Source organism: Sturnira hondurensis, unplaced genomic scaffold, assembly GCF_014824575.4.
Source record: "Sturnira hondurensis isolate 20B ecotype Veracruz unplaced genomic scaffold, ASM1482457v3 Scaffold0002532, whole genome shotgun sequence".
Lineage (NCBI taxonomy): Eukaryota > Metazoa > Chordata > Mammalia > Chiroptera > Phyllostomidae > Sturnira > Sturnira hondurensis.
Window position 1 is genome coordinate 117,660 of NW_028075163.1, and position 13,666 is coordinate 131,325.

Consider the following 13,666-nt stretch of genomic DNA (forward strand, 5'->3'; position numbering starts at 1 on the left):
TGAAGGATAAAAATTGCATGATCATATCAAAGGATGCAAAAAACCAGTTGATAAAATCTAGCACACATTTACAATAAAAACTCAAAAAGGGAAATAGAGGTGTAAATCATAGTGATTAGACAAACCACACTTTCCGTAGTATTCCCCCCAATATTTTCAGTAACCACCCAGGACCACACACAGTTATTACAGTATTGTTGATTATATTCCCTACATTGTACTTTATGTCCTTGGACTACTTTGTAACTGCCAAATTGTATTTATTGCACATAATTTATGAGTACCACTCTCCCATTTAATTTATAACAAAAATGATTCCTCTTGACTAGAAATTAATTAATTCATTGTTTTAATTTGCATACTCTGCAAGAACTGAACATTAATATTTTAGATGTATAGTTGCCTTATATGTGCCCCATGCTCACTATTAATCATTTGGAATTAGCTCAGACAGGCTCTCTGTTACACTGATGACAATATTCACTAGCTCTACACAAGGGATAAAACAGCTAACAGTCATTGGTTGCCGGGATGTTTGGTCAATATAAAAACAAAACAAGACATGATAAAACAGAAGAAAACCAGTAGCCAGAAACTGAAACTGTGAAGTTTGTTTGGCCAATCAAAAGAACTCAGAGTCATGCCACTGGTGCTTTCAGTAGAATAAGTGTATTTGAATTCACAATGAATATCAGCTGAGCACATGCTAAACACCTTGCACTGTGTTTGCTGTTTCACATGTTTTGTACATGGATTATTTCACATCATGCAACAAAAGGAATGAAACAAGAAACAGTTGGATTTCAAACACATGTCTTTCTGACATTTGACCATTTATTTTAGTGCTTTTTGGAAACTATCCCAGCCAAATTATCATGTTTATAATCTCATAGCTCTTTCTCCAACAGGGAAAGTAAATGTCATGCTGTTGATGGGGGCAGAGAGAATAATTGTAGTATACTACTGCGAATCTGTTTTGTTATAATGCTATAGATGACAGGGTTCATAAAAGGAGGGAAAAGGAAATATATATATATATAGCTCATTGTGATGTGTACTAAATGGGGAACATTTCTCCCAAATTGATGGATAAATGTCAAGCCAATGACTGACAAAAAAGACCAAGATATAGCATATATGGGAAACACAAGTGTTAAGAGTCTTGGACCTATTTTCTCTAAAAGCCATCCCCATGACAGTCTTAAAAATCAAAATATAAGAGCAAAAGATTATCAGTAAGTCTAGTATAACCATAGAAAATATCACTACAATAGGTTAGAGGTGACTGAAGGTGATGTCGCACAGGCTAGTTTGATAATATCCTGATGGAGGCAGAATGTGTGAGAGAGGACACGGGCTCTACAATAGGAGAACCAATAGAAGGAAAATATTGTGGGCAAGATGAGAACAAACCCCCTCATAAAAACTCCCATTCCAATCTTTATCACCTGGCTGTTGGTAAGAACGGAAGTATATCTCAGTGGGTTGCAGATGGCAATGAACCGATCATAGGACATGGCTGATAAAACTCCAGACTCGGTGACAGAGAGACTATGAATGAAGTAGGCTTGGAGAAAGCAGGCACCATGGCTGATTTCCCTGTGATTCATCCACAGTACACACAGCACTGTAGGCACTGTAACCAAGGTCATCCCCAGATCTGTGGTTGCCAGCATGGCTAAGACATAATACATGGGCTCATGGAGGTTATGGCCAGCCCTAATGAGAAATATGAGAATGCCATTGCCTAGAAGTATGAAGGTGTGGACTGCAGATGATGGAATGGAGATACAATGGTGAGCCTTCTCCAATCCCACGAATCCAGTCAGAAGAAATGGTCTGGCACTGGTGTTGAGTTCATGATAGACTTGACAATAGAATAAAGCTTCTCGTAAGGAAAGGTTGTGCTGGTCTTCAGAAATTCTGCTTCAGTGGATTCTGCTTTTTTGCTTAGTGTAGATCTTCTCTGAATGGTAGGGACACCAAAGAAATAAGGCATTTATTCTTAGGAAAGCCTTAGAGTTGAGAAAAATATGAACAACTTAAACACCAGTGCTTATCTATGTGCAGGCTATTTACTGAGCAAGAAGGGTCTAGAAGTAAATGTAAAAGGTAGAGGTGGTTCTTGTTCTGCTGGAACATAACATAAAATAGATTCAGAGAATAAAAGAGGAATTATACTGATATTTTACAAATATGGTAGAGGATTTATAGGATTCTATAGGAGCATATAGGTGACTGACTTTATTAAATCTGACCAGACATTGGCATGGCCAAGAAAACTTCCCAGAGTGTGCAATATCTGACAGATATATGGGGACCAGTTGGGTATAAAGGAGGGGAAATTTTGTTGTGAGGGAAGAGCAGAGGAGAAATTCCTAAGGCAAGAATGAGTTTAAAGAAATAATTGATACTCAATGTGATGAGAGAAATCCAGAAGACAGCAGTGAATGGTTATATTGTAGAAGTTTTTCTGGTTTAAAAAATTGTGCAAAAGTTCTAGTATGGTAGCCCTCTTACCACAGGGAAGATGCAAAAATATTTAAACACCTATGTTTTCTAAATAAGTCTATCTGTGTTGGATAGGATATAGAGACACTAGGACATGGAGACAATAGGGCATAGAGAAATACCAGTGCATCACCATGGACAATAAGAAAATATTCTATGAAGCCTCTAGGACCTCTAGACTTTAGACAACTTCTCAGCTAAAGTTGCAGCTCCTCCAATTTTTAACCCTGTAATTTTGGGCATATCCCTTTGACTTTCTCAGCCTACGTCTAAAAGTAAATGAAAATAGTTAGCTTTGCCTTGCCCTCTGAGGACTAAGTGTAATATCACTTGGGAGTGAATTGTAGGTGGTGAGATACTATGCATAGCAAGGTTTTTTTTGTTGTTGTTGTTACATTTGTTGTAAAGGGCTGTACTAAGTGTCTGGCAGAGGCAGACTGGTATCATTCACACTCGTATATATTGAATCATTCCAATTTGATCAAAATGTTCAGAGAACAGGTAGAAAATAATGGCATTTTAGGAAGTCTTGTGAGGAAGATGATTGAAATGAATAGTGAGGATTTAGTGAAAGGTTACTGGTGTGTTTGGTGGAGTGATGAGAAAAAGGGCAGACCACTTTCATAAGTACCCAACAGGCCAATTGACTCCTGAGGCATTGGGATTCTTTTTGGGGTGAGGGTGGGCATACATTTCCTGGTACAGTTCAAAAAAGGAGGATCAAAATGTAAAAAAAAAAACCCAACAAAAAAAGAAACTTTTTTGACAAGGGTGGGTCCGAGTTCTCTATTTTCACAGTCTAGTCAGCGTTATTGTTTATGTCATGCTGTGGCAGGAGGGGCAGAGAGGGAAGGCAGAACTAGAGAAGCATAGTGGTTTCCCACTATACACAAAACATGGCCTGCATATGTTGGATATGCTCCCTATTTTTTAATACAATGCCCACAAATGGGCATATCAATATGCCCAAATCAATAACTGATACTAGAATGACTTATCAGCAAACCAAAATTTAGACAACTTTTGTGTCCCTGCAAAAACTCTGCTTCATCAGAAACACAGTATATCTGGTCATCCAAGGCCCAAAACCAAGCCAACTCTGGGTGTTCTCACCCCAAATAAGATTGACAGTGTGGCCTCGCCAATCAGATATTTTCCATTTTTCTCTTTCTTGTTTTTTATTCTTTATCCTATAAAAGCTTCCTTCCTTCATCTCCATTTTGTGGTTCCCCAAGTAGAGACTGTGTACTTCAGTTTTATGAAGTGTTAAATAAAGTTTGCATCACCTAAATTGTCTTGGTTAAGCTTTTTTTTAACATTGCAGAGACCCATTTCTAAGACTTGCCTCATGACCTTGAAAAATATATCTATCGATGTATAAGGCAGATTGATCCCTAGGGAGCCTTTGTGATCTCATATTGAAGAAAACTATTTTCCCAAACACATCACTCTGTTACAGAAATTTGGAGGCCTCAAGAAGGTACTCTGCATCTCTCTTCCCTTAGGTGTCTGCTCATGGAGGAACTATTCACTGATAGGTACTTAACCTACTTTACATTTGCCCTTTTTTGACCTCCTTTTTCCTGTTGTTTCCAGTCTTTATCCCTCCAAACCCTGTCTGCCTTGTACACTTTTATTTTATCTTCTGAATTCTTCATCTAACTTGATTTCTGTTTTTTGATTATGTAATTTATAGCTAATGATGCTTTCCGTCTGATATATGACATTCTATGGACCTGATTTAATTACCAGATTGTCATTATAATGCTGAGTATATAATGTTTATACTTTTTAAAAGCCATGCACTGATCATCTGACCTATACACACACACTGAATTTCTGACCTTACCAGTGAATACTGATTCGGGATGCGCTATCCGAAGCATCAGTGACCACATTCCCCTACCCACTCCACCCCAACACAGATCTGCTATCACTCCCTGTTTGTGTGGAATTTGAGGTTCTTAAAATCTGCAATGCCTACACCTTAACATGAAAGAAGTGAACAGGAAAGCTCTCTTCTGCCTTTAGCTTACAGGATTTGTACATTTATTTTCTGATGGATACTGAGCTTACTGCTAGAAATATGCAACAATTTAAAGCAGGTTTTCTAATATCAAAGGCCTCAAAGTCTGCCTCTCCTTTAATACGACTGATCTGTTTGGAAAGTTTTTTTTGATGTTAATCTATACCCTTGGTATTATTATAGTGCCCTCCTTCTCAACCTCATTTATGCTATTGAGGAGTTAGTACTTGATGGGGACACCAAGCGGCAAAAGGGAAGTTGGTTCTAATAGCTGAAGAGATCAAGGAAGGGACCCACCCTGGAGTCCTGAACAAAACCACAGATATCTGCCTCTATTCTCAAGAATCTCCTGTAGTTTTCTTATAAAATGTATCTGCCTATTAGGGAGGGAACAGAAGATATTGGCTTTTCCCTGCTCCAAATATCTGAAGGAAGAGACTATTCATACGCCATGTATTGGAGGGAACAACTGAGATATATCTCCATGCCCAATCATCTCTTGACTTACATATTATTGCCTTTCTCTGTAAGTTGCAAGAAACCAACTCTATACCCAACCCTACTTGCCACCCTTGTCACCTATACTGAGCCTTCCAGGAAAAGCCATACCAGAGCAACTTACTGACCCGTTCATCAGTCTTTTCTTCATCAGTGCCATAGATGTGTTCCTGAAATGATGAGCCTGGGGAAAGTGTTGGTTCTAATACTACCTCTTTAGATCATACCCAGAAGCTCAGTTTCAAGGAGCATTTGTTGCAGAAAGTTTTCCCCAAGGCTCTTTTCTGCCTCCTCCCTCCTTCTTTGTTCTCCTAGCCTTGGGGATTTAGAATTTAGAAACAGTGCTTAACCAAGGTCTCTCATCATGTGTCCAGACTTGAGCATTAGCCTTGTCACCAAGAAGGTAATTCATTTTAAACACCACACACAGTTGGGAAACACAAAGGTAGGGAGCATGGCCTTTTTGCTCCAGCTTTCTTTGAAACTCCCAGGACCTTGCCTCTACATTGAAGCATATGTGAATATAAAGCATAGCAGTGAATTAAATTCATCTGACAGAAAAGTTTTCTCTGTCAGATGAAACTTTTATTATCCAACTTCCGATTATCCTACTCCTGAGATATTCACCTGGGACCTTAATGATCTCATCGCTCTGCTATGTTTCATAGGTCTCACTCCACCAAAGAGAAACTGACCTTCCTAGTCCTGTATTTCTAGTAAGCTCTTTCTTTGTCCTCTTTATCCCACCTCTGCAAGATAAGGAAGAACAAAAAGGGAAGAGAAAAACTTTTGAGGGTGTCGATTCAATGTGCCAATTTGAAGCCTTTATAACAAACATTGTTATCCTAATATATTGCACATTAGTCTTCTATGGAAGATTTCAGGATCATTGGCCCTAGAGAGAAAGTCAAGAAAGATTTTCTTTGATGTAGCTTTGACCCACCTAAATTCATTTCCAAGGTCACAAGGAAACAATGAACTTTGAGTTAAAGTGCTGTGATCTTATACATTTTAGTGTATTAGATGAGGCATTCAGGGCATAACAACAGAATCAGAAACAGAAGAACCAAAAGGCACACAAAAAGACATGGGGTATTTTAAGTTTCATTAATTTTAATCAAAAATTATGTATTTTGTTAAATATATCATTATCCTCCTGGAGCACAGAGTCCCGATACTATGAGAGGAGAAACACAAAGGTCATACATAATCACAGACACAAAGCCAAGTTGAATACAGACAAACAAATAAATGAGTAAATGAATAAACTGTTTCTCGAACTGATCTGGCAAACATCATTTACTAGCCTGGAAGCTGCTCTAAAAATCTAGTTTCATGTTTGTTTTCATAAATCCCAGGACTTCTGGGAAATTTTTACCTTTCTGTGGCCAAGAGTGGGTGCAGGAGTCAGAGACCACTTTCAATGGCAATATGACAGAGTCCAGAGACAGGGTCTCTTATATGAAAGGAAGTGACTAGTCACAGAGTGGCCCCTTGTGTAACCCGAGCACTCCACATTCTACCTTCTCTTTATAAGAATACCTCTTAATTCACTCCAAAATCTGTCACTTGGGTCCTCGTTCTCCAGCTGGCTATAGAACCATGAACTCTTTCTTTTTTTTTTTTTTTATTTTTTTTTTAAGATTTTATTTATTTATTTATTTATTTATAGAGGGGAAGGAGAGAGGGAAAGAAACATCAATGTATGGTTGCCTTTTGTGCGTCCCCTGCTGGTAGTTAGCCTGCAAGGAACGGGCCTGCAACCCAGGCATGTGCCCTGACTGGGAATCGAACCGCGATCGTCTGGTTCGCAGGCCCACGCTCAATCCACAGAGCTACGCCAGCCAGGGCTAGAATCATGAACTCTTTCTACCATGCACAGACTGTGAACAAAATCAGCTTCAACAAATATTTGGAGCCAGGGAATGTCATATTTTTCTCTTAGTTATAAGCATGTCTCCATCCTCTCCCTTTCTCCCCACTCACACCTATGACCAACTTTTTCTCAACTATGCTATTTTGCACATTTCAGGAACACTCATTTAGCTGTATCTATGTTGTATTCCCGAATGGACTTGAATGCCATATTACTATATGAAAATACATATCTTTGTTCAGAGTGTCTGGGACGGACTCATCAAGACAATGGCAATCTAGTTAGAAATTATATCTCTGTTTATTATTCTATAATTATATCTGTTATATTATTTATATATATTTACACATACTATCAATGTAATATATTTAATAAATGTTTATTAAACATTTAACTGAATAAAATTATACAAGGTCTGTCTGGAAGAGTCCAGTTATTCTTACCATAATGGAACAATTTGTGACACATGGATATAATATGTCAGCCAAGGAGAGAAGACTGGAATGTGTATGCACGAACAATGATGACTTCATTGTACTAGTCTGCAGGGGCGGTAGACACCAATAGTGAGCATGTGTACTGTGTGGCCATCACATTTAAAATGACTGAGTAGAGCAATAAATCTTCACCAAATTTTGCATTAAGCATGATCATTCCTTCACAGAAAATATTCTCATGATTCTGAATGTTGCAACTCTTGGCAACTTGTGATCAGCAGCTTCATCACAACAACATGCTCACTCTTGCATCACACCTTGTACAGAGATTTTTGGTGAAACATCATATTATCTACATGAATCAGCCTTGCTACAGCCCAGGTTTGGTGCCCTGTGGCTTTGGCTTTTCCAAAAACTAAAATCACCTTTCAAAAGAAACATATTTCAGACTGCTGATCAGATTCAGGAAAGTACAAAGGGGCAGCTGCTTGTGATTAGTAGAATTGTGTGAAGTTCCAAGGTGCTTACTCCGGAGGGAGTGAGGTTTCATTGTCCTATGTACAATGTTCCTTGTATCTTGTATCTTCTTCAGTAAATGTCTCTATTTTTCATATTACATGGCTGATACCTTCTGCACTGATCTCATGTATACTTTTCCTAGAGTTGGCGTACTGAACTGAGGACAAAGTAAGGCTCATTGCTTTACTTAGTGCAATTCTCTAGATAACAACTAACTCTATGAAAATGAAAAAAAAACTAGATAAGATAAAAAAACTGTCTGAGATGAAGGATGTAATCACTAAGTTCATCAGAGCCAATACATTTAGAACATAAAGGAAGCAAAGGAATTTGACTCAAACTCTGGTGGTGAGTACCATAGACTAAGAATAATATTTCAAGTGCCATAGATTCACCAAACAAGATGAATTACCTGAGAAACAGTAAATTAGTTGGAAACTTGAAATGTACGCTTAGTGTTGTAAATATGTTACCATATTTTACCATGTATAATGTGCATCCACATTATATACCCATGGTATATAATCATTATACCCATGTGTAGTGTTAATATTTAATTTTTCTTAAAAAATTTGGGCAAAAAATTGAGCATCACACATGGTAAATACAGGTATATCATATACAACTCAGTAGCCAATAAACAGGGTAAGATGATGTTCTAAATAGTAGAGAGGTTGTTTTCTATTGACATGACCTTCCCTAATTGCTCCTACCAACTAACTGTCAGCTTTTCCAAATTTATGCTCTGGTATGAGGCAGAGAGAATAAGCGAATTATTCCACTCCGTATCTGCTTGGTCTTAATACTATAAATGATAGGGTTCATAAAAGGGGGGAAAAGGAAGTAAATGTAGCTCATTGTGATGTGGACCACATGAGGAGCATGTCTTCCAAACCTATGGATAAATGTCAGACCAACTACAGTGACATAGAAGACCAGGAGGCAGCAGATGTGGGACACACATGTGTTGAGGGCCTTGGCCCTCTCTTCTCCAGAGGCAATGCCCATGACAGTCTTGAGGATCAAAATGTAGGAAAAACAGATGATGAAAAAGTCCAACAAGACCATTGCAAATACAACGACTACTGGGTAGAGACGATTGAAGGTGATGTCAGCACAGGCTAACTTGATGACATCTTGGTGTAGACAGAAAGCATGGGAGAGGACATGGGATCGACAATAGGGAAACCAGTGCAGACGAATAATTATTGGCATAATTGACAGAGCAGCCCTTGTTAATACCCCCATCCCAATCTTCATTACCTTGGTATTGGTAAGGATGGAGGTATATCTCAAGGGGTTGCAGATGGCAATGAAACGGTCATAGGCCATGGCAAGCAAAACACCAGACTCCACGATAGAAAGAGTATGGATAAAGTAGGCCTGAGAGAAGCAGATCCCATGGCCAATCTCTCTGTAATTCAACCACAGGACTCTCAGAACTGTGGGCATTGTGGTCAATGTCACTCCAAGATCTGTAGCTGCCAACATAGCTAAAAAATAGTACATGGGCTCATGGAGGTTTTGATCATCCCTGATGAGAAAGAGAAGGGTGCCATTACCAAGGAGTATGGAGATGTAGACCACTAATAATGGGATGGAGATCCAGTGATGTGCCTTCTCCATGCCTGGGAAGCCAGTAAGCAGAAAAGGGGAAGCGGTGGTGTTGAGCCACATTGCTGGCCTTGCAAAAAGGAAAATATTTTCCTTAGATGATGCTGCAGAAGCTCTTGTTCTTAGAAGCATCCCTGTGAATGTACTTCTTATTCATAAGACATTTATTAGTCTTGACTTCCAGGGATGGCAAGGATAGTAATTTGATCACTCCCAAGAGATTCTTGGGTATTGTAAAATAAAATGTATAAAGAACAGCTTTACAAATTATTGAGGATTGCCCATATGCAGGGTTATTGAACCATATACTGAGGATACAACAATATATGCAGAATCAACCTGGTTGATATCCTTAGAAATTACTTAACCTAAAAAAATAAAGACAAAATGAAAGAGGGAATAACTGCATTTGAATAGTGCTATAATAACATTTTGACTTACAGGGTGTTTTTATGGTGTCCCTTATCTGGCCAATGCTATCAAGGAGGATGCAAAGGTTTTCCAGAATGTGTGAAACCTAGCAGATCAGTAGAAAATTGGTCCTGAGCAGTTTTAGAAGAACAAGTACAAACATCCTAGGGAAAAACAAACAAACAAACAACAAATAAATCAACAAGTAAGTAAGATAGACTTAGTAGGCTTGAGGGAATGACTAATGCTATATATATGAGGGAAAAATTAGATCGATAAGGTTCAAGAGACTTTTGGGAGCCTGTGAAAATGATGTGAGTTAATTATTTGTGTTTATTTTCAAAATATGTAGACATCTAAAACCCATGTTGCCTAGCAGTGTAATACTTCAGCTATAATTGTGCTGTGTCTCAAAGAATTCAAAATTTCAGAATATAGATACAAAAACAAGCAATACAAGGTAGATTTTAATGATAAGTATTTGAGGGCACTATTTTTTAATGGTAAAAAACAAATTACTATGGGCATTTCACCTATTTGGAGATACAAAGATAGAAATGAAATATTTAAGCACATTCAAGGAAAATATTCTTCAATGCCACAGAATCTGATGAAATTTAACATTTTTTTTTGCAATTTAAATTTTTGCACTATTTAACAAAAGTGCAAATGCTCTGTGACATTCAAATTGTCAGGTATCCCCTGGTGCAGGCAGCTGGTCTCTGGGAGTAAAATAAGCATGAGTGGGTGTCTTGGGCATCAGCCAGAGAAAATGGGGCTGCCTTCTATTGGTATGGACTGTACATTTCACATGCTTTAAAGAAACATCTTGTTTTAAATTTAAGGCACAGCTCCCAGACCTTTTTTTGCCCACAGAAAATTGTCTGCAAGATTATCTGGCTTTTACCTTCTGGAGTATTTGGTTGAAGTTTCAGCTCCTCAACCAAAGCTATTGTGTAACAATGATGATGTTGAGAAAGTCACTTAATCTTGGGCTTTGGTTTTATTAACTTCAAATTGCACTATCATGTCTGCCCAATCACTCTTTTGACATGGAGTGTGAGAATGGAATGGAATCGCAAAAGGGGAAGTGCTTTGCAAAGAGGAAGTTATTCTTCACTTTTGATGTTTTGTTGTTATGACTGAGGATAGTCTCCCTGCTCTCTATCTAGTGGGTATTCAGTAGAATAAGTCACTGATCCCAGGATGTGTCAAATTTATTAAAGAACCCTGGGGAACAGACATAAGATGATGGGATTTTGACGAGTCTAAATTTAATTGTAACTAAAAATATGAAATCAGAAACCATGTAACCAGTGCAAAAAAGGTGATATGTCTGAGCAGAAAGGGAGAGGGAGAAGGAGAGTGGTGAGTGAGTGCAGGAGTTTCTGATGGTACCTACTGATGACATCAGGCCTGGAGCACTGGCCCTAGAGTAAGTCTAGGGAAAAGCAACTCTGTGCTCGAAGGGGTTAGAAGGAGAGGAGGAATAGCTGACTCTCACCCACAAGTGAAAGGCTAAGAAAATACTCTGCATACTCAGGGTTAAAACAGAAAACAGCAACAACTACAATAACAAAACAAAAAAAAAGGTAAGGTGGGGGCTCCAGGCAAGGAGCAATTAAAAAAGCAAATGCAAGAAACAAACACTTGTTGAGTTCTATTATGTGGCTGGCCACTAGGACATTATTGTGGCTTATTTATTTTTTAGAAACTTTACAAGAGCCTATTTCCCCCATTTCATAGAATTACAATATATTATGTACAAGTCTAAGGGGATAGATAGCTACATTAAGCAAACCACAGAGTCCATTTTATGCACTGTGGCTTAGAAAGACTTTGGCAATGGGTGAAATCTTTGTAGTATTTAGAAGCACAACCAACACTGGTGTCTCTCTTTTCTGTTTTCATTTGAATTCTATTTACTCAGAGTTGTTTTGTGGCACATGAGATTATCTGCGAGTTTTGAGGGGTGAAAAATTCTAGGCCTTTCCTCTTCCCTGCAACCAGCCATCATCTCCCAGAGCCTGTCCTAGAATAGACTTCCCTTTTCACTGAGGAGAAGCTAACCCTCAGTCTCAAACCCTGCCCTAGGGTTAACTGTGGGCTCCACGCAGACATCCTGCTTAGGCTTGTACCATTTACATGTTCCCTCACCTTGTGGGGTGCTTTTCCTGCTCCCCCACCCCACCCCTTTTTATTTTTTATTGACACTCCCTTTTGTATTTTAAATATTTAATCCCTCTCTCCTTGGTTTGTTCCTTTGTTTATTTCCCAGACATTGTCCCTTATCATTCCTTTTATAAGGTTCAAATTTGTAATTCTTTCTTCTGTTTATTCTGCCTGCAGGGCTTTTGAAGGCTGCATTCTCAATACTTAATTTTTCCTACAATGTCCAGCAGAGTATTTGTGGTTTTTTTTTTCAGTCATGGAAAATACTTGGTTTGCCTTCACATACAGACTGGATTTTGATCATCTTAGGGGTCTGATTTTGAGCAGGTTCTCAAATTTTCAAAGCATGCAGATTTACTGGTATGCCCTACTTAGTGCTGGATTGACTCTGGATACATAGCTGCATGTCCTCAGCACCTAGACATGCCCTGAGGGTTGTTCCAAGTAGATGGAAAGAAAAATTCTAGCCCATTTTCATTTTGGGTGATATTGTTTATTGCACTCTGTGTACTTTTGCGATTGATGAAGATGCACAGCTATGTCAATTACCATTCCTGATCTAAAGGCTCACGCAGCCCAGGCTTCATCCAAGATTAATTTGACTTGGCGTATTAGTCTTGGATGATGATAGTGACTTCTCTTCAGAAAATGTTTGAACCTCTGAGCATTACAGAGCTACCTCTTCTAACACTTAGAGAAGAGATTCTATCCTTGGCTTATCTGGACTTCTAGGGGAAATCACAGGAATAGGGCCAGGGTGGTTAGACGCTGGCGTACATAAAAACAACAAGAAGTAGAAACATAATTTATCATGGAGTCTACATTCATCCTCTGGTTGTAAAACCCACAACTCTTCTTTGCCTCATGGGTTCCAGAATCTATTTGTGATCTTATTTTATACATCTTAGTATGTAATTCTTAAATAGTACAATTTTGAGAGATATTGGAGAATCTTAAGGATCTGTGCCTATTCTCCACACACACTTGACTGACAATACTTTCACTTTTCTCTTGCTGAGAAACCACCTCCCCAATTCCACCCTCTCTAACCTGGTGCCATGTTTGAGACAATAGAGAGAAGATTCATTAGACACTTCACTGACCTGAATTTTGGTTCTCTCCTATCCTTCAGCTCCATAGCCTTTAGTCTGGAATCTTTAGCTTTATCAGAGATTTAGTCATAACACCATTCTTTACATCATGTTCACGAAATACTGGCTGGTAGGAATATTTGTATTAGGAGCTCCTCTCCAGGGTCCACTTCTAATTTCAGCTCCTCATTGCCCCTCCCTCCTTGTCCTGCCTCTCCTCATGCCTCCTAGCCATCTTTTTCATCCTTATGTGCACCCTTGGCTCTGGAGATCTGGGGCTTTGAACAGCAGTTGGTCTCCAGGTCTCCAAGTTGCTTGTGTCTTAGCCCAACTTAAACCCTGTTGTTGGGAGAGTAATTGTTATTTATATCTCTCAGGACATGGAAGGAAATGTAGACCAGCTAAGGGTCTGGACTGAAAAAAGTTCTTGAGGGCACAGTATTCCCCAGCTGTCTGTGAGAACTCCCAACACCTGTCCCTATAATGAGGAATGATTGCAAATTATAGGAGA

At 38.8% G+C, this 13,666-nt stretch overlaps 1 protein-coding gene and 1 pseudogene across 1 annotated transcript; both read right to left on the reverse strand.

Annotated features, from left to right (window-relative positions):
• Nucleotides 1-920: 920 nt before the first annotated feature.
• LOC118982866 (olfactory receptor 51B6-like) lies at nt 921-4,409 on the reverse strand (annotated as a pseudogene).
• A 4,196-nt stretch (nt 4,410-8,605) lies between these two features.
• Nucleotides 8,606-9,544, reverse strand: LOC118982896 (olfactory receptor 51B6). Its single transcript, XM_037040046.1, has one exon. It carries the CDS (start codon nt 9,542-9,544, stop codon nt 8,606-8,608), a length of 939 nt encoding a protein of 312 aa, XP_036895941.1.
• Nucleotides 9,545-13,666: the final 4,122 nt, after the last annotated feature.